We start from the raw sequence: 25,904 nt of genomic DNA, 5'->3' as shown, positions 1-25,904 counted from the left end.
TCTCTGACAACGCTCCTGTGAAGCTCCTTGGGATGTTTTACTATGTTAAAGGCACGATATTAATGCAAGTTGTTTTGTTGGGGAAACATCCAGTCCCTGAACCCCACATGCCTCTAGTGGCCTTTATTTTGTTCCATTGCATAAAGTAGTTATAATTTCTCTGTCATTCTATGTGTTTAAAACAACTTTATGGTGGTCTCAGTCTTCTTCATTTCCCAGTTGTTGACAGCTTTAACAAGAATTGACACACGACCCCGCCCTGCGTAAAACTGCTGATTATCATCAGCTTCCCAATTGACCGTCAACTATCCTGAGAATTTAACCACGCCCATCGCCGCTCACGCGCATGCGCGGTTCGGGGCGCTTCTTTTCGGCGGTCGGGCCACAGACTGCGGAAGTGACTGGCGTGCTTCGCCGTGTCGCCTAGCGACGCCACGAGCTGGTGTACGTAATAGAGCGCTGGTCGGCCAATGAGAGTGGGGTTCGAAGGCTCGTGCTGCGCGACAACATGAGAAACGGTTGAGCGCGAGCTGCGACACGGGCTGGAACTGTAAACAAAGGCAGGTGCGTGGGAACCCCGGGGCGGGGGCATGGCATGGGCTGGGCAGACCAGACAGAGCAGGGCAGGGGGTTTAAATAAAAGTGAGCACCGCAGGTTGGTCAGCCTCTGAGCAGACAGGCCGAGGAATTGCGGTGGAGCCGGTGAGACCCGAAACCTGGGCCTGCCCTCGGCCCTGGGCCTCTGTTTGGTGAGGGTATCGCGCTCAGTTTTGTAAAATGGTTTTCTAACAGCATCTCATTCAAGGCGTTTTATATTTTGAACGATGTATCAGCCGGTTCTGACTTGCAGATAAATATAGGTTTGTAATCGTTCTCACTCTCAGAGCTTACTCCTAACAGGTGCCAGATAATGACAGCGTTGCAGGGTTAAACGCAGAACGAAATATTATAAATATCCTTTTTTTAACCACCTGGCCTGGAGGACGGGTCTTATTTCAGGTCTCATTCCAATGCCAGGAATAATTCGAGACATCATAGCACTAACGTATAAGGATTTGAATAGAGAAGTGACCCAAACAGGATCATAGAATCGCAGAATGATACAGCACAGAGCGAGGCCGTTCGGCTCGTCGTGCTTGTGCTGGTTCTTTGGAGGACCTATCCAATTAGCCCCACTCCCCTGCTCTTTCCCCATAGCCTTGCAAATTTCCCCCTTCAAGTATTTATCCAATTCCCCTTTTGAACGTTACTATTGAATCTGCTTCCATCACCCTTTTGGGCAGTGCATTCCAGATCATGACAACTTACTGTCATTTTTTCCCCTCATGTTGCCTCTGGTTCTTTTGCCAATTACTGTAAATCTATGTCCTCTGGTTACTGACACTTCTGCCACTGGAAACAGTTTCTTATTTATTCTAGCAAAACCCCTCATGATTTTGAACACCCCTATCAAATACCCCCTTAACCTTCTCTGTTCTGAAGAGAACAATCCCAGTTTCTCTAGTCTCTCCACATAACTGAATTCCTGCATCCCTGGTACCATTCTAGTAAATCTCCTCTGTACCCTCTCCAAGGCCTTGACATCCCACAGTATTCCAGCTGGAGTCTAACCAGTGCTTTATAAAGCATAACTTCCTTGCTTTTGTAGTCTGTGTCTCTATTTATAAAGCCTAGGATCCTGTATGGTTTTTTAACAGTCTTCTCAACTTGTCCTGCCACCTTCAAAGGTTTGTATATGTAAACCCCCAGGTGTGTCTGTTCCTGCACCACCTTTAAAATTGTACCATTTAGTTTATATTGCATCTCCTAATTCTTCCTACCAAAATGAATCACTTCACATTTCTGAGTTAAATTTCATCTGCCCATTTCACCAGTCTGCCTATGTCCTCCTAAAGTCTGTTATAATCCTCCTCACTGTTTACTACATTTCTGAATTTTGTGTTATCTGCAAACTTTGAAATTATGCCCTGCATACCCAAGTCCAGGTCCTTAACATATATATCAAAAAGAGCAGTGGCCCTAATACTGATACCTGGGGGACACCACTCTATATTTCCCTCCAGTCTGAAAAATAACAGTTCACCACTACTCATAAACATAGAAACAAAGAAAATAGGAGCAAGAGTAGGCCATTTGGCCCTTTGGGCCTGCTCCGCCATTCAAAATGATCATGGCTGATTGAGTAATTCAGTACCCTGTTCCTGCTTTTTCCCCATATCCCTTGATCCCCTTTAGCATTAAGAAATATATCTCCTTCTTGAATACATCTAATGACTTGGCCTCCACTACCTTCTGTGGTAGAGAATTCCACAGGTTCACCACCCTCTGAGTGAAGAAATTTCTCCTCATCTCTGTTCTAAATGGTATACCCCGTATCCTGAGACTGTGACCCTTGGTTCTGGACTCTCCAGCCATCGGGAACATCCTCCCTGCATCTCGTCTGTCTCGTCCTGTTAGAATTTTATATGTTTCGATGAGATCACCTCTCATTCTTCCAAAATCTAGTGAATATAGGCCTAGTCGACCCAATCTCTCCACATATGTCAGTCCTGCCATCCCAGGAATCAGTCTGGTAAACCTTTGTTGCACACCCTCCATGGCAAGGACATCTTTCCTCAGATAAAGAGACCAAAACTGCACACAACATTCCAGATGTGGTCTCATCAAGGCCCTGTATAACTGCAGTAAGACATCCCTGCTCCTGTACTCAAATCCTCTTGCAATGAACGCCAACATACCATTCGCCTTCCTCACTGCTTGCTGCACCTGAATGCTCGCTTTCAGCGACTGGTGTACAAGGACACCCAGGTCTCGTTGCACCTCCCCTTTTCCCAATCTATGCTTTCTGCTCTCTGTCCCTGAGCCAATTTTGTATCCCCACAGTTACTGTACCATTAGTCCCATGGGCTTCAATTTTGCTAACAAGTTTATTTTTTGGTACTTTGAATTGAGGTGAGGAACAGCAAGGGTTTGGTCACACAGCTGGGAGTATAATATTGATTGCTGAACGATGGAAAGGAAATTGAGGATGAAATTTGTAGACAAATTGGGTTCATACTAACTGATAATTATGGGAGATTTTAATTATCCAAAAATAGACTGGGACAGGGAAAAGGTGGTGAGAAAGGGGATTTTTTTTTTTTAACATTGTGTTCAGAGCTGTTTTTTTAGTCAAAATGTTACTTCTCCAAGAGGAAGGAAGCAAAACTTTACTTGGTTCTGGGTAATGAGGCAGAGCAAGTAGGTGACTTAAAAGGATATCATTTAAGAAACAGTGATCACAATATAATTAAGTTCAGTTTAAGAATAGAAAAGGAAAAAGAACATTTAAGGACAAATTAGAAGGGATCTTGCCCAGATTAATGGAGGGAAAAATTTAGCAAATAGAACTGCAATGGGAAATATTTAAACAGGAGATGGATAGGTTACAAATTAAGTATATTTCTGTAAGGAAAAAGGCAATGTATGGAAGACTTGGGTTCCATGGATGAATAGGGAGACTAGACTCAATTTCATAGAATCATAGGTTACAGCACAGGAGGCGGCCATTCGGCCCATTGAGCCCATGCCGGCCCTTTGTAAGAGCAATCCAGTTAGTCCCATTCCCCTGCTCTTTCCTTGTAGTTCTGCAAATTTTTTTCCCTTTACATATTTATCCAGTTCCTTTTTGAAAGCTATAATTGAATCTGCTTCCACCACCCTTTCAGGCAGCGCATTCCAGATCATAACTACTTGCTGCCTTTATAAATTGACCACAAATCGGGCAAGTGCTGCCAAAATGTGAGTCTGGAAGCCAGGAATATTAGGTGGGAGGTGTTAAAGCCAAGTGCCAGCTTGGCTCAGTGGTTAGTACTCACTCCTCTGAGTCAGTAGGTTGTAGGTTCAGGCCCCACTGTAGGACTTGATCACATAATCTAGGGTGACACTGCAGTGCAGTACTGAGGGAGTGTAGCATTGTCAGAGGTGCCATCTTTCAGATGAGATGCTAAACTGTTGTCCAAATAGACGTAAAAAATTCCACTAAAAGGGGAGGTGTCCTGTCGTACATTTATCTCCCAACCAACACCACCAAAACGGATTAATAGAGTCAGAGTTATACAGCACGGATAGAGGCCCTTCGGCCCATCGTGTCCGCGCCGGCCATCAGCCCTGTCTACTCTAATCCCATATTCCAGCATTTGGTCCGTAGCCTTGTATGCTATGGCATTTCAAGTGCTCATCCAAATGCTTCTTGAATGTTGTGAGGGTTCCTGCCTCCACAACCCTTTCAGGCAGTGAGTTCCAGACTCCAACCACCCTCTGGGTGAAAAAGTTCTTTCTCAAATCCCCTCTAAACCTCCCGCCTTTTACCTTGAATCTATGTCCCCTTGTTATAGTACCCTCAACGAAGGGAAAAAGCTCCTTAGTATCCATCCTATCTGTGCCCCTCATAATTTTGTACACCTCAATCATGTCCCCCCTCAGCCTCCTCTGCTCCAAGGAAAACAAACCCAATCTTCCCAGTCTCTCTTCATAGCTGAAGCGCTCCAGCCCTGGTAACATCCTGGTGAATCTCCTCTGCACCCTCTCCAAAGCGATCACATCCTTCCTGCAGTGTGGCGACCAGAACTGCACACAGTACTCCAGCTGTGGCCTAACCAGTGTTTTATACAGCTCCATCATAACCTCCTTGCTCTTATATTCTATGCCTCGGCTAATAAAGGCAAGTATCCCATATGCCTTCTTTACCACCTTATCTACCTGTTCCGCCGCCTTCAGGGATCTGTGAACTTGCACACCAAGATCCCTCTGACCCTCTGTCTTGCCTAGGGTCCTCCCATTCATTGTGTATTCCCTTGCCTTGTTAGTCCCTCCAAAGTGCATCACCTCGGATTAAATGGTCATCTGTCTCATTGCTGTTTGTGAAACCTTGCTGTATTCAAATTGGCACATACATCAATTTGCTAATAACAGTAACCTTATTTCATACGAGCAATTTATTGGTTGTGAAGTGCTTGAGACATCCTGGGGATGTGAAAGACATTATATTAAAAAAAACTTTTCTTTTGATGTCACTCCTGCCTCATTCGCATTATATTTGAATGTTTCCAACTATTTCAGACAGAGGCTTTTCCAACCATCCTTGAAAATAGGCACTCATGGAGTGCAAAGCAGAGAAAAATCACCCCCATGTCAAAGGTCACATTGATGAACAATGCTTCAATTTTTTTTACTATGGTGAGAATACTAGCACGCTGTGAGCAAAATCTTCTGGGACCCCATGCTACTGGATGCAGGGTGGGGGCTTGCATGCAGCATGTGGTTTATCGGAAAATTATACGTGTACTACCCGCAATTTTCCAGCCGAGGAAGATCAGGGACAGTGCACCTGCAATTTTTTGATCAGCCACCTGCTGCATGCAAGGCCCTACTGGTGGTGAAGGGTCTCGAAAAATTTCACCCACGTATTTAAACCAATATATTGTGGCCATTTTATTTAGAAATATTTACTAGGTACTTCTCACAACTGACTACTAACTGATCTGCACTAAGTTAGTTAATATCAATAGGAACACAATAATTGATCTCAGTGCGGCTAGGTGGAAAATTAGCAATTCTTAACACTCTTGATTCCTACTGGAAAATGAATTGACTGCAGATATGTTGGGTGAGGCCAACATCAGACACTGATGTGTTGGATTGATGCTTTTCACGGACTGTATAGTTTATACTGAGTCAGATTTTATCATGTTTTGCAGTAATAAATTTCACAAGGTCTCCTTACTTAGCAGAACATTATGGACTCTGTGCAACCTGTGCAGATGGAAAAAAAACTATACAGCCCTATTCATGGTCTTGGTCTAGGTTCTTATATGAACTATTTGGGTGCCAGAGAGATAATAGTGCTCCTAGAACTGTACCCCATATATGTAACTAATTCCAAGATTGGATGGGGAAAAAGGGAGAATTTTGGTTGGAGAACTCTTGTACTGAGATGTAAGCAATTTTATTTAAAGTTCATTATTGCTATTTCTATGTTGCAGCTGGTGTTGCCTTGTTTGTGACCTAAATACCTGACAGCAAATAACTGCCAACCATGGCACCTCACATCTGGCAAATGTGCCTTTGGCAGGTTTTAATTACCTTCACTCTCTCTGAAGCTGTATCTCTCCAACTAGAGCAACCAAAAGTGCTGCTGGTCTCTTTTGATGGATTTCGTTGGGATTACATCCACAGAGTTCCAACACCACACTTCAAGTATGTCATGGAAAATGGTATTCATGTAAATCGAGTTACAAATATTTTCATCACAAAAACCTATCCCAACCACTATACCCTTGTAACTGGGTTATATGCAGAGAGCCATGGGATTGTAGCCAATGAGATGTATGATCAGGACTTAAATAAAACCTTCTCTATGGACAGAATGGATATATTTGACCCAGTCTGGTGGGAGGAAGCTTACCCACTTTGGGTTACAAACCAAATTCAAGGCCATAAGAGTGGAGCTGTAATGTGGCCTGGCACTGATGTTCAAATGCATGGTGTGTCCCCAACTCACTATATGATCTATAATATTTCTGTTCCTTTTGAGGATCGAGTGGTTCGATTGATTGACTGGTTCAGAGGGAAAGAACCTGTTAACTTTGGTCTCTTGTATTGGGAAGAGCCTGACATTTCAGGCCATGATTTAGGGCCTGATAACCCTCTCATGGATAAGGTCATTGCAGATATTGATCTAAAGCTTGGTTACCTGGTAGAACAACTTCAGAAAGCAGGACTGTGGGACACAATAAACTTAATAGTCACAAGTGACCATGGGATGGCTCAATGTTCCAGAGACAGGATAATTGAATTGGACCAATATGTTGATCACCAGCTGTACACATGGATTGACTTCACGCCTGTCTCTGCTATTTTACCCAAAAAAGGTAAGACAAAGGCAATTACTACAATTGATTTTTTTTGTTATAAGAAAATTGTACTTTGAAAACATAATATCTTAAAACCTTCACTATGTATGGGTAAGAAACTCCTAATTCTAACTAGATCTTCTGGATATCAGATTAAGGGAGGGGAAGGTGGGCCAGCCAGACTATGTAAACAAACTTATATTATCCATCACGTGTACATAAGTATTACAGTAACTGGTGTAATGTAACGATGTTTGACTCAATAGTCAATGGAATAGAAGTATGAGGTCATCCATTATGGATCTGAGAAAGACAAATTAGAATATTTTCTTTATGTTGAGTGACTAGGAATTGTGGAGGGGCAAAGGGATTTATACTCTAGTCACTAAAAGCTGGTGCACAGGTACAAAAAGTAATCCAAAAATCCTAAAGGAATGTTGGCCTTTAGCTCAAGAGGGTTGGAATTCAAAAGTGAGAAGTGATGCTTCAGTTATACAGAGCCTTGGAGATCCCATCTGGAGTATTATGTTCAGTTTTGGGCACCGAACCTCGAGAAAGGTATATTGGCCTTGGAAGGGGGTATAGTACAGATTCACCAGAATATTACCAGGGCTTAAAGGGTTAAATAGTGAACAGTTTGCCTAAATTTGGCTTGTATTTCCTTGAGTTTAGAAGGTTGAGGAGTGATCTGATTGAGGTGTTTAAAATGATAAGGGGATTCAATAGGGTAGATACAGAGAAACTATTTCCTCAAAACAAGAGAGCATAATAATGGCCCAGCTCTAATTTTAGGAGTGAAATCAGGAAGTACTTTCACACAATGGGTAGTTGGAATCTGGAACTTGCTCCCCCCAAAAAACAGATGCTGGGTCAATTGAAATGTTCAAGACTGAGATAGCTAGATTTTTGTTAGGTAAAGGTATTAAGGGATATGATATTGGGGTACAGATCAGCCGTGGTCTAATTGAATGGCGGAACAGACTTGAGGGGCTGAATGGCCTACTCCTGTTCCTATGACCCTTTTTAGAATACTACTAAACGCAATATAATGTTTTTTTAATTTTTAGATTTCAGTGTAAACCTTTGTCTGTTTCTTTGGACGGGCGGGGGAGGGGTCGTGTGTGGCCCAAGAGCAGTGACTTTTCCCTGGGCATTCTCCAGTGTCATGCTGTACAAGCTGGTTTGTGGGCTACACTCAAGTTTTTTTTCCCCCTTTTCCCTGTGGAAAATGTGTGCCTTATTGATGCCTCCATGTAGCAAAACAGCTGAGCTTGGGAACTGAGTGTGGGGGATCAAACTTGCAACACACCAATCTTTAGTAAGGTGTATTGGTGTCCCAACCCACCACCTTACAAAACAAGTTATACTAAAGGACATGATTGCGTATACATTGTGCTGACAGAGCTTTCTATCCTTATTGTAATTTTGGGTGAGCAGAAAAGTCCTTTGCACTACTTCTGAATTTGCCTGTGACATGCTTTGTGTTGAAAATTATAAATTAAAAAAAACTGCTTGCACCCTCAGCATCCTATTTGACCACGAACTGAGTTTCTGATTCCATATTGTCTCCATCACAAAGACTGCCTATTTCTACCTCAGTAACATTGCTAAATTCTGCCACATCTTAGCCTATCTGCCACTGAGACCCTCATACATACCTTTTGTCATCTTCAGACTCAATATATTCTAGTGCTCTCCTTGCTGGTCTCCCACACACCCTAAACTTGATGTCCAAAACTCTCGTCCATCACCTACAAACCTACATTGGTTTCTGGTGCCTGAGCATCTCAAATTTAAAATTCTTGTCCTTTTCTTTAAATCTCTCCATAGCCTACCCTCTCCATCTCTGTAGTACCCTCCAGCCCTACAAACCCTGTTCCCACCCGAACTCTCCATTCCTCTGATTCCTGCCTCTTGTGCATCCCTCCGTCTTTAGCTCCACCATTAGTGATGTGAATTACAGTCATTTAGGCCCCATTCTCTGGAATTCCATCCTTAAATCCTTCTGCTTCTCCACCCACTGCTCATTTAAGACCCTCCCTTTTAAAAACCATCTCTTTGAACAAGCTTTTGGTCACCCCCTCCTAATCTTTCCTCCTTTGACTCAGTGGCTGTTTTCTCAGGACCCAGTGAACAACATCCTTTGAATGTTTTTCTATGTGAAAGGTGCTACATAAATGCAAGTTGCTGTTGAACTTGTCAAAAAATTTTCCTATGATTCTTCATGTTTGTTAGACCTTTCTGTGTGTGGGGTCTCAGGACTGCATTTTGGATGCAGGATCTGATTGTGGGCATGGGCTATTGCTGACACAAGCCTGGTATGTCCTATTGAACTTGGCTATCCAGAACACTAGGTGGCTTGTACATTGCATGCTAGCCACTATCTCAGTCTTTTCTTTAGCTGACATACTGTGACCGAATAAGTCAAATTCTGGTTTTTATTACGAGATTCCAAGATTTTTGCCAGTGTTTTGGGGCATGCATTGTGCGATTCTGTTTATAATTAGGCCCATTGACTTATGATTTGAATAAATCAAACTTTGCTTTCATTGCATGAGATTTTTTACCAGCGTTCTGGAAGTAAAATCCACAATAGTCCATTTTATCCTTGACAACTGTAAATCAGTAGCCTTGCTCATGAGGAACTCCAGATTTGGGAAGACATCTGCTAGAAATCTTTACCTGGAAGCTGGCTGTGAGAATATGCTCTTATATCCATGGCTCAGTGCTTACCACAATTGGTTTGCAGAGAGACTGCTGTAGCTATGAACCTCCAAATGCTGTACCCACCATTCGATGAGATATGGTGTGTATCCATGCAGTTGGATGGCCGTGCACTCACATTTTATGATGTGTTGTGCAACTCACCATGTCACTTGGGAGGAGATCCTCATATCTGCTGTTTGGTTTCTTACCCAGACTTGCCAGTTATCTTAACCAACTAGTGACTATCCTCCTTAGGGAGAGGTAAGTGGATTCTCTTTGGGTTGGGTCCAAGATGCCAAGCGTGGTGATAGAAAATTGAATTAGAACCTTTGTAGCAGATTGGATAATCACTAGATTACATGTAGTGCATTTCCACCCCCCCCCCACTTCCCCAATCAGGCAAATAGATTGCGCTGTGGCTTGGCTTGGAGACTGTTAATTATAGTGATGAGTTTCTCTTGTCAGAAACCCAGCTGACCAAAAGAAAATTATGAATGCTCTGGGCACAGTTTCTTTTTCATTTTAGTTTCCAAATAACTTTCAAGTTGTTTTAAACATGAATTCTACACAAACAGGTATTTTAGAGCTGCTGATGTGACCACTATTTTGTTTTGCTGCAGGCAAGCACAATGAGGTATATAATGCTTTAGTGAATGCTCACCCTAATATGACAGTGTATAAGAAGGAGGATATTCCAGATCGTTTTCACTATAAACACAATGAGAGAATTCAACCAATAATAGCTGTGGCAGACGAAGGCTGGACTATCAACCAGAACAAAACATCTGGAAAATTTACTTGTAAGTGTTTTATTTTAATATTGGTAATTTTTTTTTAAGGCAGTGGTGAGGATAATTTTCAGACTTTTTATTGGGTGAGGGGGTGGCAAAGAAAGGAAGACAGTCTCCTCTGTTGTATCTGCATATATGCTTTGACCCCTTTCATTATCAAAATGCACATTATCTTTTGCTTTTAGTCGACTTCTTCAGAGTGTTTTGAGAAAAGATTACATTTATTTTGAATGATCCAAAGACAAACAAAGGGATTCTGCAAAACATGGAACTGGGAGGATAAAGGAGCATGCATACATTACACTTACATATGATGTGTTGTGCTACTCACCATGTCACTTGGGAGGAGATCCTCATATCTGCTGTTTGGTTTCTTACCCAGACTTGCCAGTTATCTTATAACCAAATATTATTGAGTGTTCCATAACTCTAAGACGATCTTTATTTCTTTTTAAGCTTTGTACTATTTAATTTGATTTCTATTGGAAGTATCTTCCATTCCCAATGCCGTTGTGGTTTGAGTTTTTTCAGTGCAGCTTTATTTTGTGTAACAAGAAAGGTGTTTTATGATCTACCAAGAGGTATTACGTAGTCAGCCGTACCAGTCAACTTCTGGATCACAAAAATTATAAAAAGTTGTTTTTTGATTGCTTAGCTAAATTCTAGCTCAAAATTATACTTGTCATTAAGGGTTAGCTTGGCTCATTTGGCAGCATTCATGCCTCTGAGACAGAAGGTCTACAAGACCTAAACATGTAATCTAGGCTGAAACTTCAGAACAGCACTGAGGGAGTGCAGCCTTGTCCTATTTCAGATAGGACGTTGAACTGAGGCACCCTCTGTCTGTTTACATGAATGTAAAAGATCCCATGGCACTGGGGTCTTGGTAAACGTTCCTCCCTCAACCCACGTTACCAAAAATTGTTTAATTGGCCACTCATTTATTTGCTGTCTGAGACCTTGTAGTGCCAAATTTACTGCCATGTTTACCTACATACCAGCTTTTGAAGTGTACTCACTACTGTTATCAGTAAAAGTGATTGTTGTAAAACCTAACTGGTTCACTAATGTCCAGTTAGATTTAAAGGATGTAGCTAGAAAAAAGGAAAATTAATTGAGTGAAAGTGTTAACGAATGATCTTGGCGTGCGAAAAGGTCTCCTGAAAGCAAACATCTTCTGTAAACGATTACATCTCTTGAGAGAATTTAAAAAAAATTCTTATTATCATTAGTTAATTATAAGGTTATTCTAAATTTGTATTGAATTTTTAAAAATTGTTTATCCTGTATAAGAAATCACATTGTTTCTACTAAAATGTTTCAGAAATTGTTCCTAGGATTTTATGTAACTTTTAAGTGCTCATGTGAAATTGTGATTATTTGCCACTGAACTTCTCTCTCCTTTCCTAGTGGGTAATCATGGATATGATAATACCATAAAGAGCATGCAACCAATATTCATCGCCCATGGTCCAGCTTTCAAGAAGAATTTCACCAAGGAAGCCATAAACAGTGTTGACCTCTATCCGTTAATCTGCCATCTCTTGGGAATTGACCCAGTGCCAAATAATGGCACCTTTAAAAATGTTCAGGAGTTATTAGTTGCTGTAAAAGTGAATGCAACTGAAAGTTCAACTATGGAGAATGTATCCCAGGATGAAATAAACACTAGGGGTTCATATGCATGGCTAGGTATTCTCCTTGGAAGTGTATTGGTTGTTGGATTTCTAATAGCATTTGTACAGCAGGTGACAAAAAGCCAGATGTCTGGATTGAATATTCACCGAGGTGAGATGGCTCAACCCTTGTTGCCCAGTTAAAATCTGTATATATGGAACTGTTCTCTGCTGTGGAACTTTATATTTTAATATGCCATCTGTTAGTTGTCCTTTTATTATCTCAAAATGGTATTAACTAGCTGAGTAACTGCGGTTATATTAATGTGAATCCAGGGTTGTAGTTTTACAGAGCTATGAAAATTTGTGTCTGTCAGTGAGTTTTAAACGTTTGCCCAGTAATATCTTTGGGTACTGCACTGCAGTAGATCAAGTCTACTAACAAATATAATAAGTAGTGTAGACAGAGAGATTCCACTTAGTGATAAGTAACTTCAGTAATAGTGTTGCAGGACTTTGATCAAGAATATGCCAAGAAATATTTGTTAAAAGATTTTATGCGATGACATTGCAATTATAAACACCACATAAAAACCATCCTAGAAACTGACGGGAATCACAATCTAAAACATCATCTCATAGCCAGATACTTTCTACCAGTAGATCTTGTAATGTGGCTAACAGCAATATTTCTGCTGTTCTAAGCTAAATGGACCTATTGGATAACCTGCACAAATAGCTATAGTACTTTAAAGAAATACTATTAGAATAAAAACAATGAGCCAGATTTTGCTCTGAGTGGCAAACAAATGGGGCCTGCTGCTAGTTAGACTTGGACTTGCCCATAGACTTTTCATGGGCTTTTGCACTGAAAGTTCCTTTTAATGGATCCTCAAGCGGCACCCTCTCCTGGGCATCTGGGACTTGTATGAATGGGGCAAGCTGCTATGTATCCCATAACCAATCAGATTGAAAAATGTTAATAAGCAGCGCAGAGTCAGAACCAGGAAGTGTAAGTTAGTGAATTCAATGTCAAATCCGTTACAGAAAGCAAAATAAAGAGAGGGTAAGAAAAAACAAATTAAGAAACAAAGAAAATTTTTTTAAAAAATCTTTTTTAAATGTCCAACAACAATTAAAATGTGAAGGAACGAGACTCCACACTTGTAGAAGTTAATTTTCAGTGCCAGAGAGGTTGTTTGGCAGTCATTAAGACTTACCATGCTGTTAAAAGTTGCTTAGGCTTAAAAACTTGACATACCTTTTTCTGGTGAGATTACTTGGTTTCCATCAGGGCAGTAGAGGAACTTCACGCTGTTGCATTCATTTCAACGGTGAGTCAGCCGGCGAGATCTCCTTCCCGTGAAGCTATAGCAACTTCTAGATTTTCACATTTAACTGCGCATGTGTGGTCGCCGGAAATGCTTTCCAGTTTGCACTGAAATTATGGTGAACGTTGTTAGGCTCGCCGTTATTTTTAGAGCAAAATCCGTCCCAATGAGTAATGCAAGGATGGGGGAGAAGTGGAAGGGAATGCTGAAGCTCAGTGGAGATATGCTAGTTCCATGACAAACCTTAGAAAAGTGGGGAAAAATGGTGGGTGACCTGTCCCTTCATAATTAGTTTTAAACAATAAATGATGATTACCACAAGCCGTATTTTTCACATGAATTCTCGTACAGGAGCCATTATGTGGTCTTATTCCTGGGAATTCCTTCACCACTTGGTTTTTTGGTATTCTAGCAATGATGCTTAAAATGACTTTTTTTAGAATCATAGCAAATTTATGGCACAGAAGGAGGCCATTCAGCCCATCGTGTCCACACCGCCTGAGAAACGAGTCACCCAGCCTAATCCCACTTTCCAGCACTGCTGTGGGTTCCTGGGCAGAGGTGCGACTGGCAGTGTCTCATACACAAGGCAGCTTAGCGGGAATCATGAGCGCACTGCATGCAAGTTTACATCCTCTGATCTAAGTGGACAGAAAATTACAGGAAGTGCCTGTGATTTTCTGATCATCCTCCCCCTGCATGCAAAGCCCTACCAGCAGCAAGGGGGTCTCAGAAAATTTAGCTGTAATCTATACCCCACTGTCCTAGTATGTAAAGTCTTGGTAGTTGTACACATAATTACTGATTAGTAAAACCACAGTAATACTCATCTGAATTAGTCAAAAGACGATGACTATGATAAAAATATTTTTCATCATATCTAAAAGTATAATTGCAATTCCTTTGCCTTACTACCTAAACTGGGAATTAGTAAATGTTGCTTTGATTCTATGGGGGTAGTTTAACCCAATCGGCGGGTTCAGGTGGGACATCTGTTTTACACCAGCATGATTTTGTGGTCCATTGAAGTCAATCAGGTGGGGTGCAAGTAATTCTGAGGACTAAAGGAAGCTGCAAGGGATATTGATAAGATGGTGAGATGGTCAAAAAAGTAGCAGATGGAATTCAATGTCATTAAGTGCGAGGTGATACATTTTTGATAAATAAAAGTAAAAAATATTATTTTGGGGCGAGTTGGGTGATGTGGAAGAGCACAGGGATTTGGGGGTTCAGGTTCACAGATTACTATTAACTTGAAGTGCTGCTAAGGCTAAAAAAAAAGCAAATGGAATATTTTTTTATGGCCGCAAACATAGAATATAAAAGGTGAGATGTAATGGTGACTGTACTTAAAACCTTAGTAAGACCTGGTTGGAGTACTTTGTAGTTTTGGGCTTCACACTATAGGAAGGATGCTGAGGCTGTGGAGAGGGTACTGTGCAGATTAAGTGGAATGCTGCCTGGTATGATGAAATAATATGAAGAAAGAATTGAAAAATTGTGGCTGTTTTTGTTAGAACGGAGGAAATGATTAGGTACTTTGATAGAAATGTTTAAAATTAAGAAGGGATGGGACAGGATAAATAAAAACAGACTAATCCCAGTAGTTCAAGGGTCCAGAATGACACGACATAAATCTAAGATTTAGGAAAGTGAGCAGGAGAAACTTTTTTACACAGGGTTGTACGGCTGTAGATTAATGATTGAAGCAGAGACAAAGTCAACTTTTATGAATAAGTTTAAATAGGTGGTTGAAGGAAAGGGGGATAAAGGGATATGAGAACAGGGAGGGCATGTGGGATTGGGACTAATGTTTGTGGGGTATAAACACCAACATGGACTCATTAGGCTGAATGATCCGTTTCCTTGTAGCCTTTGGCCTTTTATTTGCCATGATACTGCTACAGCTGTTGATCTGCTCAACCACTCCCTCGCCTCCACTTTTTGATGCCCTTGTCCCCAGTAATACTTTTATTTTCTCCCATCCTGGTCTTTCCCTTGGTATGGCCCCATTCTTCACTCCAAGTCCATGGGGCACAGACGAGCATTTCTACTGCAGAACTGGTTTAGCCACCCATCACCAGATCTGGCAGTATCACATCAAGTCCTATCGGGTCTCGCTCTCTTCTGCCAAAACTGCTCACTACTCAAAGATCATCCTGAAGAGCAGAGATAACTCCCACCTTTTCCGCCCTACCAAACATCTCCTTTAAACCCCTCTTCCCAACCCCCTCTTTGCTCACCTCTAACAATGAGTGTGAAGAGCTCATGGACATCTTTGCCACTAAGATTGATACCAGTCGTTCAGCTGCCTTTCGCTTGCCCACCAAGCCAAATTTCCCCTCTGGCTCCTCCCCCACCCTAGCCCTGATCTTTACATCCTCTAGTTTCTCTCATCTCCTCATATATCCTCTGCTGAGTTCATCTTGTCCAAAAGAACCACCTCCTGCTTGAATGTGTTGCTCATCTATCTTGCAACTCCATGTTTCAATCTTTGTAATCAGGTTTCTGTTTCCACCCATGCCAAAGCACTGAAATAGCCCTAATTGAAGTAACAAATGACATTCTCTGTGACCATAGTGCATTTTCCCCCCTCCTCCTCCTCCTCCTCCTCCTCTCTGCAGCCTTCGACACAGTCAACCTCACCATCATCCTCTAACGCCTTCCCTCCATTGTCTAGTTTGATGTGACTGCCCTTACTTGGTTCCACTCTCACACTGGCTCCAATTGGATAGGTATCTCCAGCAAAGGCTTCTCTTCCTGCCTTTGCACCATTACCTTTGGAGTCTCCCAAGAATCTATCCTTGGCGTCATCTTCCTCATTTACATACTGCCCCTTGGTGACATGGGTCAGCTTCCATGTGTACGCTGACAACACGTGTCAGACTGCTTGTCCGACATCCAGTCTTGGATGAGCTGCAATTTCTTCTGATTAAACATTGGGAAGACTGAAGAGATTATTTTCGGCCTCTGTACCCTTGCTGCTGATTCCATCCCCCTCCCCAGCCATTGTCTGATTGAACCAGACTGTATTGAACTATGAGCTGTTCTTCTGACCCCATATTTTCTCCATTACAAAGTCTTCCTACTTTCACTTCTGTAATATCATCTGCCTCAGCCCATCTGCTGCTGAAACTCTCATCCATGCTTTTGTCACCTCCAGACTCGACTGCTCCAGTGCTGTTATAAGAACATAAGAAATAGGAGCAGGAGTAGGCCAATCGGCCCCTCGAGCCTGCTCCGCCATTCAATAAGATCATGGCCTCAAATCTAAATTCATGTCCAATTTCCTGCCCGCTCCCCGTAACCCCTAATTCCCTTTACTTCTAGGAAACTGTCTATTTCTGTTTTAAATTTATTTAATGATTTAGCTTCCACCGCTTCCTGGGGCAGCAAATTTCACAGACCTACTACCCTCTGAGCAGACCTTGCACCCGTGATATACCCCTCCTGCAAGATGTGGGAAGTCATGGACACTACCAGTGTCCCTGCCGACCATGGGTGCAGGAAGTGTGTCCACCTGCAGCTACTGACCGATCATATCTCGGAGCTGGAGCTGCGGGTGGACTCACTGTGGAGCATCCGCGATGCGGAGAAACTCGTGGATAGCATGTTTAGCGAGTTGGTCACACTGCAGGTAAAGGGAGTACAGGCAGGAAGTGAATGGGTGACCACCAGGCAGAGTAAGAGGTGCAGGCAGGTAGTGCAGGGGTCCCCTGTGGCCATCCCCCTCTCAAACAGGTATACCGTTTTGGATACTGTTGTGGGAGATGGCTCACCAGGGGAAGGTGGCAACGGCCAAGTTCGTGGTACCGTGGCTGGCTCTGCTGCACAGGAGGGCAGGAAAAAGAGTGGCAGAGCTATAGTGATGGGGGACTCGATTGTAAGGGGAATAGACAGGCGTTTCTGCGGACGCAACCGAGACTCCAGGATGGTATGTTGCCTCCCTGGTGCAAGGGTCAGGGATGTCTCGGAGCGGCTGCAGGGCGTTCTGAAGGGGGAAGGTGAACAGCCAGTTGTCGTCGTGCATATAGGTACCAATGATGTAGGTAAAAAACGGGATGAGGTCCTACAAGCTGAATTTAGGGAGTTAGGAGTTAAACTAAAAAGTAGGACTTCAAAGGTAGTAATCTCAGGATTGCTACCAGTGCCACGAGCTAGTCAAAGTAGGAATGACAGGATAGCTAGGATGAATACGTGGCTTGAGAGATGGTGCAAGAGGGAGGGATTCAAATTCCTGGACCATTGGAACTGGTTCTGGGGGAGGTGGGACCAGTACAAATTGGACGGTCTGCATCTGGGCAGGACTGTAACCAATGTCCTAGGGGGAGTGTTTGCTAGTGCTGTTGGGGAGGGTTTAAACTAATGTGGCAGGGGGATGGGAACCGATGTAGGAAGTCAGTGGGAAGTAAAGTGGTGACAGAAACAAAAGGCAGTAAGGGAGAGTGTACAGAACATGACCGGACAGATGGTCTGAGAAAGCAGGGCAAAGACCAAGGGAAGTCTAGATTAAACTGCATTTATTTCAATGCAAGAAGTCTGATGGGCAAGGTAGATGAACTCAGGGCATGGATGGGTACATGGGACTGGGATGTTATAGCTATTACTGAAACATGGCTAAGGGAGGGGCAAGACTGGCAGCTCAATGTTCCAGGGTTCAGATGCTATAGGAAAGATAGAGCAGGAGGTAAGAGAGGAGGGGGAGTTGCGTTCTTGATTAGGGAGAACATCACGGCAGTAGTGAGAGAGGATATATCCGAGGGTTCGCCCATGGAGTCCATATGGGTAGAACTGAAAAATAAGAAGGCAGAGATCACTTTGATAGGATTGTACTACAGACCCCCAAATAGTCAACGGGAAATTGAGGAGCAAATATGCAAGGAGATTACAGACAGCTGCAAGAAAAACAGCGTGGTAATAGTGGGGGACTTTAACTTTCCCAACATTGACTGGGACAGCCATAGCATTAGGGGCTTGGATGGAGAGAAATTTGTTGAGTGTATTCAGGAGGAATTTCTCATTCAGTATGTGGATGGCCTGACTAGAGAGGGGGCAAAACTTGACCTCCTCTTGGGAAATAAGGAAGGGCAGGTGACAGAAGTGTTAGTGAGGGATCACTTTGGGACAAGTGATCATAATTCCATTAGTTTTAAGATAGCTATGGAGAATGATAGGTCTGGCCCAAAAGTTAAAATTCTAAATTGGGGAAAGGCCAATTTTGATTGTATTAGACAGGAACTTTCAGAAGTTGATTGGGAGATTCTGTTGGCAGGCAAAGGGACGTCTGGTAAGTGGGAGGCCTTCAAAAGTGTGTTAACCAGGGTTCAGGGTAAGCACATTCCTTATAAAGTGAAGGGCAAGGCTGGTAGAAGTAGGGAACCTTGGATGACTCGGGAGATTGAGGCACTAGTCAAAAAGAAGAAGGAGGCATATGACATGCATAGGCAGCTGGGATCAAGTGGATCCCTTGAAGAGTATAGTGATTGCCGGAGTAGAGTTAAGAGAGAAATCAGGAGGGCAAAAAGGGGACATGAGATTGCTTTGGCAGATAAGGCAAAGGTGAATCCAAAGAGCTTCTACAAATACATAAAGGGCAAAAGAGTAACTAGGGAGAGAGTAGGGCCTCTTAAGGATCAACAAGGTCATCTATGTGTGGAACCACAAGAGATGGGTAAGATCCTAAATGAATATTTCGCATCGGTATTTACGGTTGAGAAAGGCATGGATGTTGGGGAACTTGGGGAAATAAATAGTGATGTCTTGAATGTACATATTACAGAGAGGGAGGTGCTGGAATCTTAACGCGCGTCAAGGTAGATACATCTCCGGGACCTGATGAAATGTATCCCAGGACGTTATGGGAGGTTAGGGAGGAAATTGCGGGTCCCCTAGCAGAGATATTTGAATCATCCACCGCTACAGGTGAGGTGCCTGAAGATTGGAGGGTAGCAAATGTTGTGCCTTTGTTTAAGAAGGGCGGCAGGGAAAAGCCTGGGAACTACAGACTGATGAGCCTGACATCTGTAGTGGGTAAGTTGTTAGAGGGTATTCTGAGGGACAGGATCTACAGGCATTTGGAGGGGCAGGGACTGATTAGGAACAGTCAGCATGGTTTTGTGAGAGGAAAATCATGTCTCTCAAATTTGATTGAGTTTTTTGAAGGGGTAACCAAGAAGATAGATGAGGGCTGTGCAATAGACGTGGTCTACATGGACTTCAGCAAAGCCTTTGACAAGGTACCACATGGTAGGTTGTTACATAAGGTAAGATCTCACGGGATCCAAGGTGAGGTAGCCAATTTGATACAAAATTGGATTGACGACAGAAGACAGAGGGTGGTTGTAGAGGGTTGTTTTTCAAACTGGAGGCCTGTGACCAGCGGTGTGCCTCGGATCGGTGCTGGGTCCGCTGTTATTTGTTATTTATATTAATGATTTGGATGAGAATTTAGGAGGCATGGTTAGTAAGTTTGCAGATGACACCAAGATTGGTGGCATTGTGGACAGAGAAGAAGGTTATGTAGGATTGCAACGGGATCTTGATAAATTGGGCCAGTGGGCCGATGAATGGCAGATGGAGTTTAATTTAGATAAATGTGAGGTGATGCATTTTGGTAGATCGAATCGGGCCAGGACCTACTCCGTTAATGGTAGGGTGTTGGGGAGAGTTATAGAACAAAGAGATCTAGGAGTACAGGTTCATAGCTCCTTGAAAGTGGAGTCACAGGTGGATAGGGTGGTGAAGAAGGCATTCGGCATGCTTGGTTTCATTGGTCAGAACATTGAATGCAGGAGTTGGGATGTCTTGTTGAAGTTGTACAAGACATTAGTAAGGCCACACTTGGAATACTGTGTACAGTTCTGGTCACCCTATTATAGAAAGGATATTATTAAACTAGAAAGAGTGCAGACAAGATTTACTAGGATGCTACCGGGGCTTGATGGTTTGACTTATAGGGAGAGGTTGGATAGATGGAGACTTTTTTCCCTGGAGAGTAGGAGGTTTAGGGGTGATCTTATAAAAGTCTATAAAATAATGAGGGGCATAGATAAGGTAGATAGTCAAAATCTTTTCCCAAAGGTAGGGGAGTCTATAACGAGGGGGCATAGATTTAAGGTGAGAGGGGAGAGATACAAAAGGGTCCAGAGGGGCAATTTTTTCACTCAAAGGGTGGTGAGTGTCTGGAACGAGCTGCCAGAGGCAGTAGTGGAGGCGGGTACAATTTTGTCTTTTAAAAAGCATTTGGACAGTTACATGGGTAAGATGGGTATAGAGGGATATGGGCCAAGTGCAGGCAATTGGGACTAGCTTAGTGGTATAAACTGGGCGACGTGGACATGTTGTAAACTTCTATGATTTCTCCATCTCAGTTTTGAAAGAGCAGCCCCTTATTCTAAGATTATGCCCCCTAGTTCTAGTTTCACCCATCCTTGGGAACATCCTTACCGCATCCACCCGATCAAGCCCCTTCACAATCTTTTATGTTTCAATAAGATCGCCTCTCATTCTTCTGAACTCCAATGAGTAGAGTCCCAATCTACTCAACCTCTCCTCATATGTCCGCCCCCTCATCCCCGGGATTAACCGAGTGAACCTTCTTTGTACTGCCTCGAAAGCAAGTATGTCTTCTTAAGTATGGAGACCAAAACTGTATGCAGTATTCCAGGTGCGGTCTCACCAATACCTTATATAACTGCAGCAATACCTCCCTGTTTTTATATTCTATCCCCCTAGCAATAAAAGCCAACATTCCGTTGGCCTTCTTGATCACCTGCATACTAACTTTTTGATTTTCTTGCACTAGAACCCCCAGATCCCTTTGTACTGCAGTACTTCCAGTTTCTCGCCATTAAGATAACAACTTGCTCTCTGATTTTTCCTGCCAAAGTGCATAACCTCACATTTTCCAATAATATTTTTTGCTAATTTATTTTCATAATCTATCTTCCTTTTCTTAATCAATCCTTTAGTTACTTTTTGCTGTCTTTTGAAGACTTCCTAATCTTCTATCCTCCCACTAAGTTTGGCTACCTTATATGTCCTTGTTTTTAGTTGGATACTATCCTTAATTTCTTTACTTAGCCACGGATGGCTGTCATTTCTTTTACACCCTTTTTTCCTCAGTGGAATATATTTACTTTGAAAGTTGTAAAATAACTCCTTAAATGAACACCACTGCTCATGTACCGTCTTACCCTTTAATCTATTTTCCCAGTCCACTTTAATCAATTCCGCTCTCATACCATCATAGTCTCCTTTATTCAAGCTCAGTACGCTTGTTTGAGAACCAACCTTCTCGCCCTCTAATTGGATATGGAATGTAACCATGTTATGGTCACTCATTCCAAGGGGATCCTTAACTAGGATATTATAAATTAATCATAGCTCATTACACAGGACCAGGTCCAAGGTTGCCTGCCCCCTTGTCGGATCAGTTACATACTGCTCAAGAAATCCATCCCTAATACACTCAATAAACTCTTCCTCAAGACTGCCCTGCCCAATTTGATTTGTCCAGTTAATATGATAGTTAAAATCCCCCATAATTATAGCTGTTCCCTTATTACATGCCCTGACTATTTCCTGATTAATACTTCTTCCAGCAGAGTTGCAACTATTAGGAGGCCTATATACTACGCCCACTAGTGTTTTTTTCCCCTTCTTATTCCTTATCTCTACCCAAACTGTTTCATTGTCCTGATCCTTTGTCCCAATATCATTTCTCTGTATTAGTGATTCCTTCCTTTATTAACATAGCCACCCCACCTCCCCTTCCTTCCTTCCTGCCTGTCCTTCCTGATTGTTAAATACCCTGGCATATTTAATTCCCACTCGTTGTCACCCTGCAGCCATGTTTCTGTAATGGCCACAAGATCATACGTAGTTATTTGTGCCGTTAACTCATCCATTTTGTTACGAATGCTACGTGCATTCAGATAAAGAACTTTCAAATATGTTTTGTGACACTTAGTTCCTGCTTTTTCCTTTTTTAACACTTTACCTTTTACTCCATACCTTCTGTTCCTTCCTGACACGCTTTCCTCTGTCTCCCTGCTCCGGTTCCCAACCCCCTGCCACAGCTTTGATGCTGGGTTAATCGCCTTACGCCTTCTAGTTTTTATTTTATCTGTCGTGCCTAAAGTACACTTTCTTTCTGCTGCTCTACGCTGTTCCCTTTCACTCGTTCTTGAACAACTGTTCGTACTATTTGTATTGTAGATTTCCCCTGGGTCTTCCCCTCTCTTGCTGCTCTCAACTTTATTCTCTTCTGACTCCCCGCTCAGGTTCCCATCCCCCTGCCACTAGACCATGACTACTGGCTGTTCACCCTCCCCCTCCAGAATGCCCTGCAGCCGCTCCGTGACATCCTTGACCCTAGCACCAGGGAGGCAACATACCATCCTGGAGTCGCGTTTGCGGCCGCAGAAACGCCTATCTGTTCCCCTTACAATTGAATCCCCTATCACTATAGCCCTGCCACTCTTCTTCCTCCCGTTCTGTGCAGCAGAGCCACCTGTGGTGCCCCGAACCTGGCTCTTGCTGCTTTCCCCTGATAAGCCATCTCCCCCAACAGTATCTAAAGCAGAATATATGTTTGAGAGGGAAATGGCCCCAGGGGACTCCTGCTCTACCTGCCTCGTCCTTTTACTCTGCCTGGCGGTCACCCATTTCCTTTCTGCCTGCGTAATCTTTACCTGCGGTGTGACCACCTCACTGAACATGCTATCCACGATAGTCTCAGCATCGTAGATGCTCCACAGTGAATCCACCCGCAGCTCCAGCTCCGAAAGACGGTTAGCCAGTAGCTGCAGCTGGACACACTTCCTGCACACATGGTCGCTAGGGACACTGGTAGTGTCCATGACTTCCCACATAGTGCAGGAGGAGCATATCACGAGTGCGAGCTGTGCTGCCATGACTTGCCTTAGACTCTCAGACTCTCCTCCCGCTCTAGGTGTCTCCTTTTATACTGTGCTCACCTCTCGGACTCTCCTGCCTCACCTGTGACGTCGCACAGTAGTTGTCTCTTGTTGCAGGTCTGCTGCTGCTTTTATTCCCCAATCTCAGTCTTCTACTCTCAGGGCCAACCTGTTCTGGCCAACCTCCAGTTCGCCATGTTCTACAAACTTTAGCTCATCCTAAACTCTGCTGTCTGTATTCTGACCCACTCACTCATCTCTGTCCTTGCTGACCTAAATTGGCTCACAGTCCTGCAAGGCTGCCAATTTAAAATTCTTATCCTGGTGTTTAAATCCCTTTGTGGCCTTATCCCTCCCTGTGTCTATAACCTTTTCAAGCTCTAACCCCCCCCCAACAAGTCGGAGGAACTCTCTTCAGCCATTGTGGCCCCACGCTCTGGACTACTTTTCTGCCTCCTTTAAAAGCTCTCCTTAAAACCCACCTTGCTCACCCTCTTAATATCTCCTCTTTGGCTCAGCATTCATTTTTGTCTGTGAAACACCTTGGGCATGTTTTTATGTTAAAGGTGCTGTATAAATGCAAGTTGTTGTAATTTCTATGTAATCATGCTGTCTCATAAATCTAACAATGTGCTTATCATCAATATGCCACAGGTAAGAGCTTGATCCATACAATTACTAAACAGTGTCACAAGAGATTTGCTAGTATGCAAGAAATTCTGCAATAATCTATACTATTGTCTAATATTACTATGAATTTCTAGTAGGGGTAACATACTCCGAACAAATAATTCACAAATGAGGCTGACTACCACAAATAGGTTTATTATTGTAACTTTGAATTTTCTCTTGGGGATTTCTATTTTAAAAGGTTGTAATTTATTAATTGATATAGTTACTGTTTATGCAGTATTTTCTCCTCAATTAAAAATGAGCACACCATAAAATGTCCATTTTTTTTAAGAGCAGTTGATCCAAATTGAGTGTCTATATTCAAATTCAAGTTTCAACTGAGATTTGAATAGCTATCCATTTTGTCAGTTTGTTCAGTTAGGAAACTAGATTGGTGATGTTAATGCAGCTATGGAGGTGGGAAGGGGGAAAAAAAGAGAGACTAGGCCTATCAACTCAATACAAGGAGTACAAAATAGAAAAGTAAATACAAGAGCTGTTAGCATATTTTACACTAATACTTTTGTGCTGTAAAGAAAAGTTATGTTCATCTTTGCATCAGGAAAAATAACTGATGCAAATTGTAGTAAAATATATTGAGATCAGTGAAAGGAATAATTAATGTTTGTTTGAACTTAGTTATTAAACTATTGTAATTTGTTTTCAATCTTTCTGCCATGTCACTTCATGCACAAGAATTGTTTTAAAAAAAAAACTACAAGACAAAGTGAACTTTTTTTGTGCTCATAGTTTGCTTACTGTACTTAAAAATTGAGGTGTTGTGGTACAACCTTCCTATCCTTCTGGTCTGAACTCCTTGATGTGTCACTTCAATTTAAATATGTTTTATTTTGATTTTAACTAAGTTTCCATATGTGAGTTGTCATCAAGTATTGGATTTTCTCTGAGAAGTTGTGTTTGAACAAACTTAAATAAAAAGCATAATGTGTGGTCAACAGAGTCATGTCTTAATCTACTGCGATTTCTTTGAGGATGTAACCAGATTATTGAATGATTATCTAATAGATATAACTAGCATATAGATTTCAACAGCATTTGATTTTTTTAAAAAACTGATGGGCAACTTTAAGTAAATAAAATTGTATGCATTTATTGGTAAATTAACGGAATTGGATTTAAATCTGATTTGACAAGAGAAAGCAAGTAGTGATAAATAGACACAGCCACATTTAAAGGGCAGTGACTAATACTGGTCTCCTGCAGTTTACATTAATCATGCATCATCTGGAAGAAGGTACAAGAAAAATAACATTCAAAGGAATTTGGGCAAGTGGTGGGCTATGGAATAATGAGTAAAATTTAGTGTTAAGGCACTTGGCATTGAGAAATTCTGAGATTTCCTGAAACACAGGGCTATTTATGGCAAACTGCAGATGCCAATCAGACATCCAGAGGCAGCTCACTGGTTTGAAAAGGACCAATTTTATCCAGCTGCCTCTGGTTAAGTCCTTGGTGGGGGGGGGGGGGAAGAGAAGAGAGCCGGCAGCGGCCTGCATTAATTCTCCCCCTCCCCCCGGCTCCATGTGAAGGTAAGAAAATACTTACCTTTTTGATGGCAGCCTCCAGCAATCCCCCTTAAGGAGTGATTGTTAAGCCGCTGAAGAACCCAAAAACCTGAGCAGAGCATGCGGGCTTATTCTCCACTCAGTCCTAACTAATTGCTGGTAGAGGTCCTGAAACAGGCATTATAGATCTCATTAATATATGCAATGGGCCCAAGGCCTGTAAAAGGCAGTCACCAGAGACACCTGAATATCACCCAATGCAATATGGTGTCAGATGTATTTTAGGTGACCAGCATCTGGAAATTGATGTTTTTTGCCCCCGTTCTGCACCCGAAAAATGGATGCAACAGGTTCCAATTTCTCCCCCAGTAAGTTTTAGTTGTGGCTATTCACCGGACTGGTAGAATGGAATACACCCAATTTAATCTATGAGGAGACTTGTGGTGATT

At 42.5% G+C, this 25,904-nt stretch overlaps 1 protein-coding gene across 1 annotated transcript; it reads left to right on the top strand.

Moving 5' to 3' along the window:
- Positions 1-396: 396 nt before the first annotated feature.
- enpp5 (ectonucleotide pyrophosphatase/phosphodiesterase 5) lies at positions 397-24,885 on the top strand. Its single transcript, XM_067984486.1, has 4 exons — positions 397-564; positions 6,024-6,911; positions 10,220-10,399; positions 11,801-24,885. Exons 2-4 carry the CDS (start codon positions 6,077-6,079, stop codon positions 12,208-12,210), a joined length of 1,425 nt encoding a protein of 474 aa, XP_067840587.1. The 5' UTR covers positions 397-564; positions 6,024-6,076; the 3' UTR covers positions 12,211-24,885.
- The last annotated feature ends 1,019 nt before the right edge of the window (positions 24,886-25,904 follow it).

The sequence above is a fragment of the Heptranchias perlo genome, chromosome 5, assembly GCF_035084215.1.
Source record: "Heptranchias perlo isolate sHepPer1 chromosome 5, sHepPer1.hap1, whole genome shotgun sequence".
Lineage (NCBI taxonomy): Eukaryota > Metazoa > Chordata > Chondrichthyes > Hexanchiformes > Hexanchidae > Heptranchias > Heptranchias perlo.
This window is presented reverse-complemented; position numbering and strand designations above follow the sequence as displayed.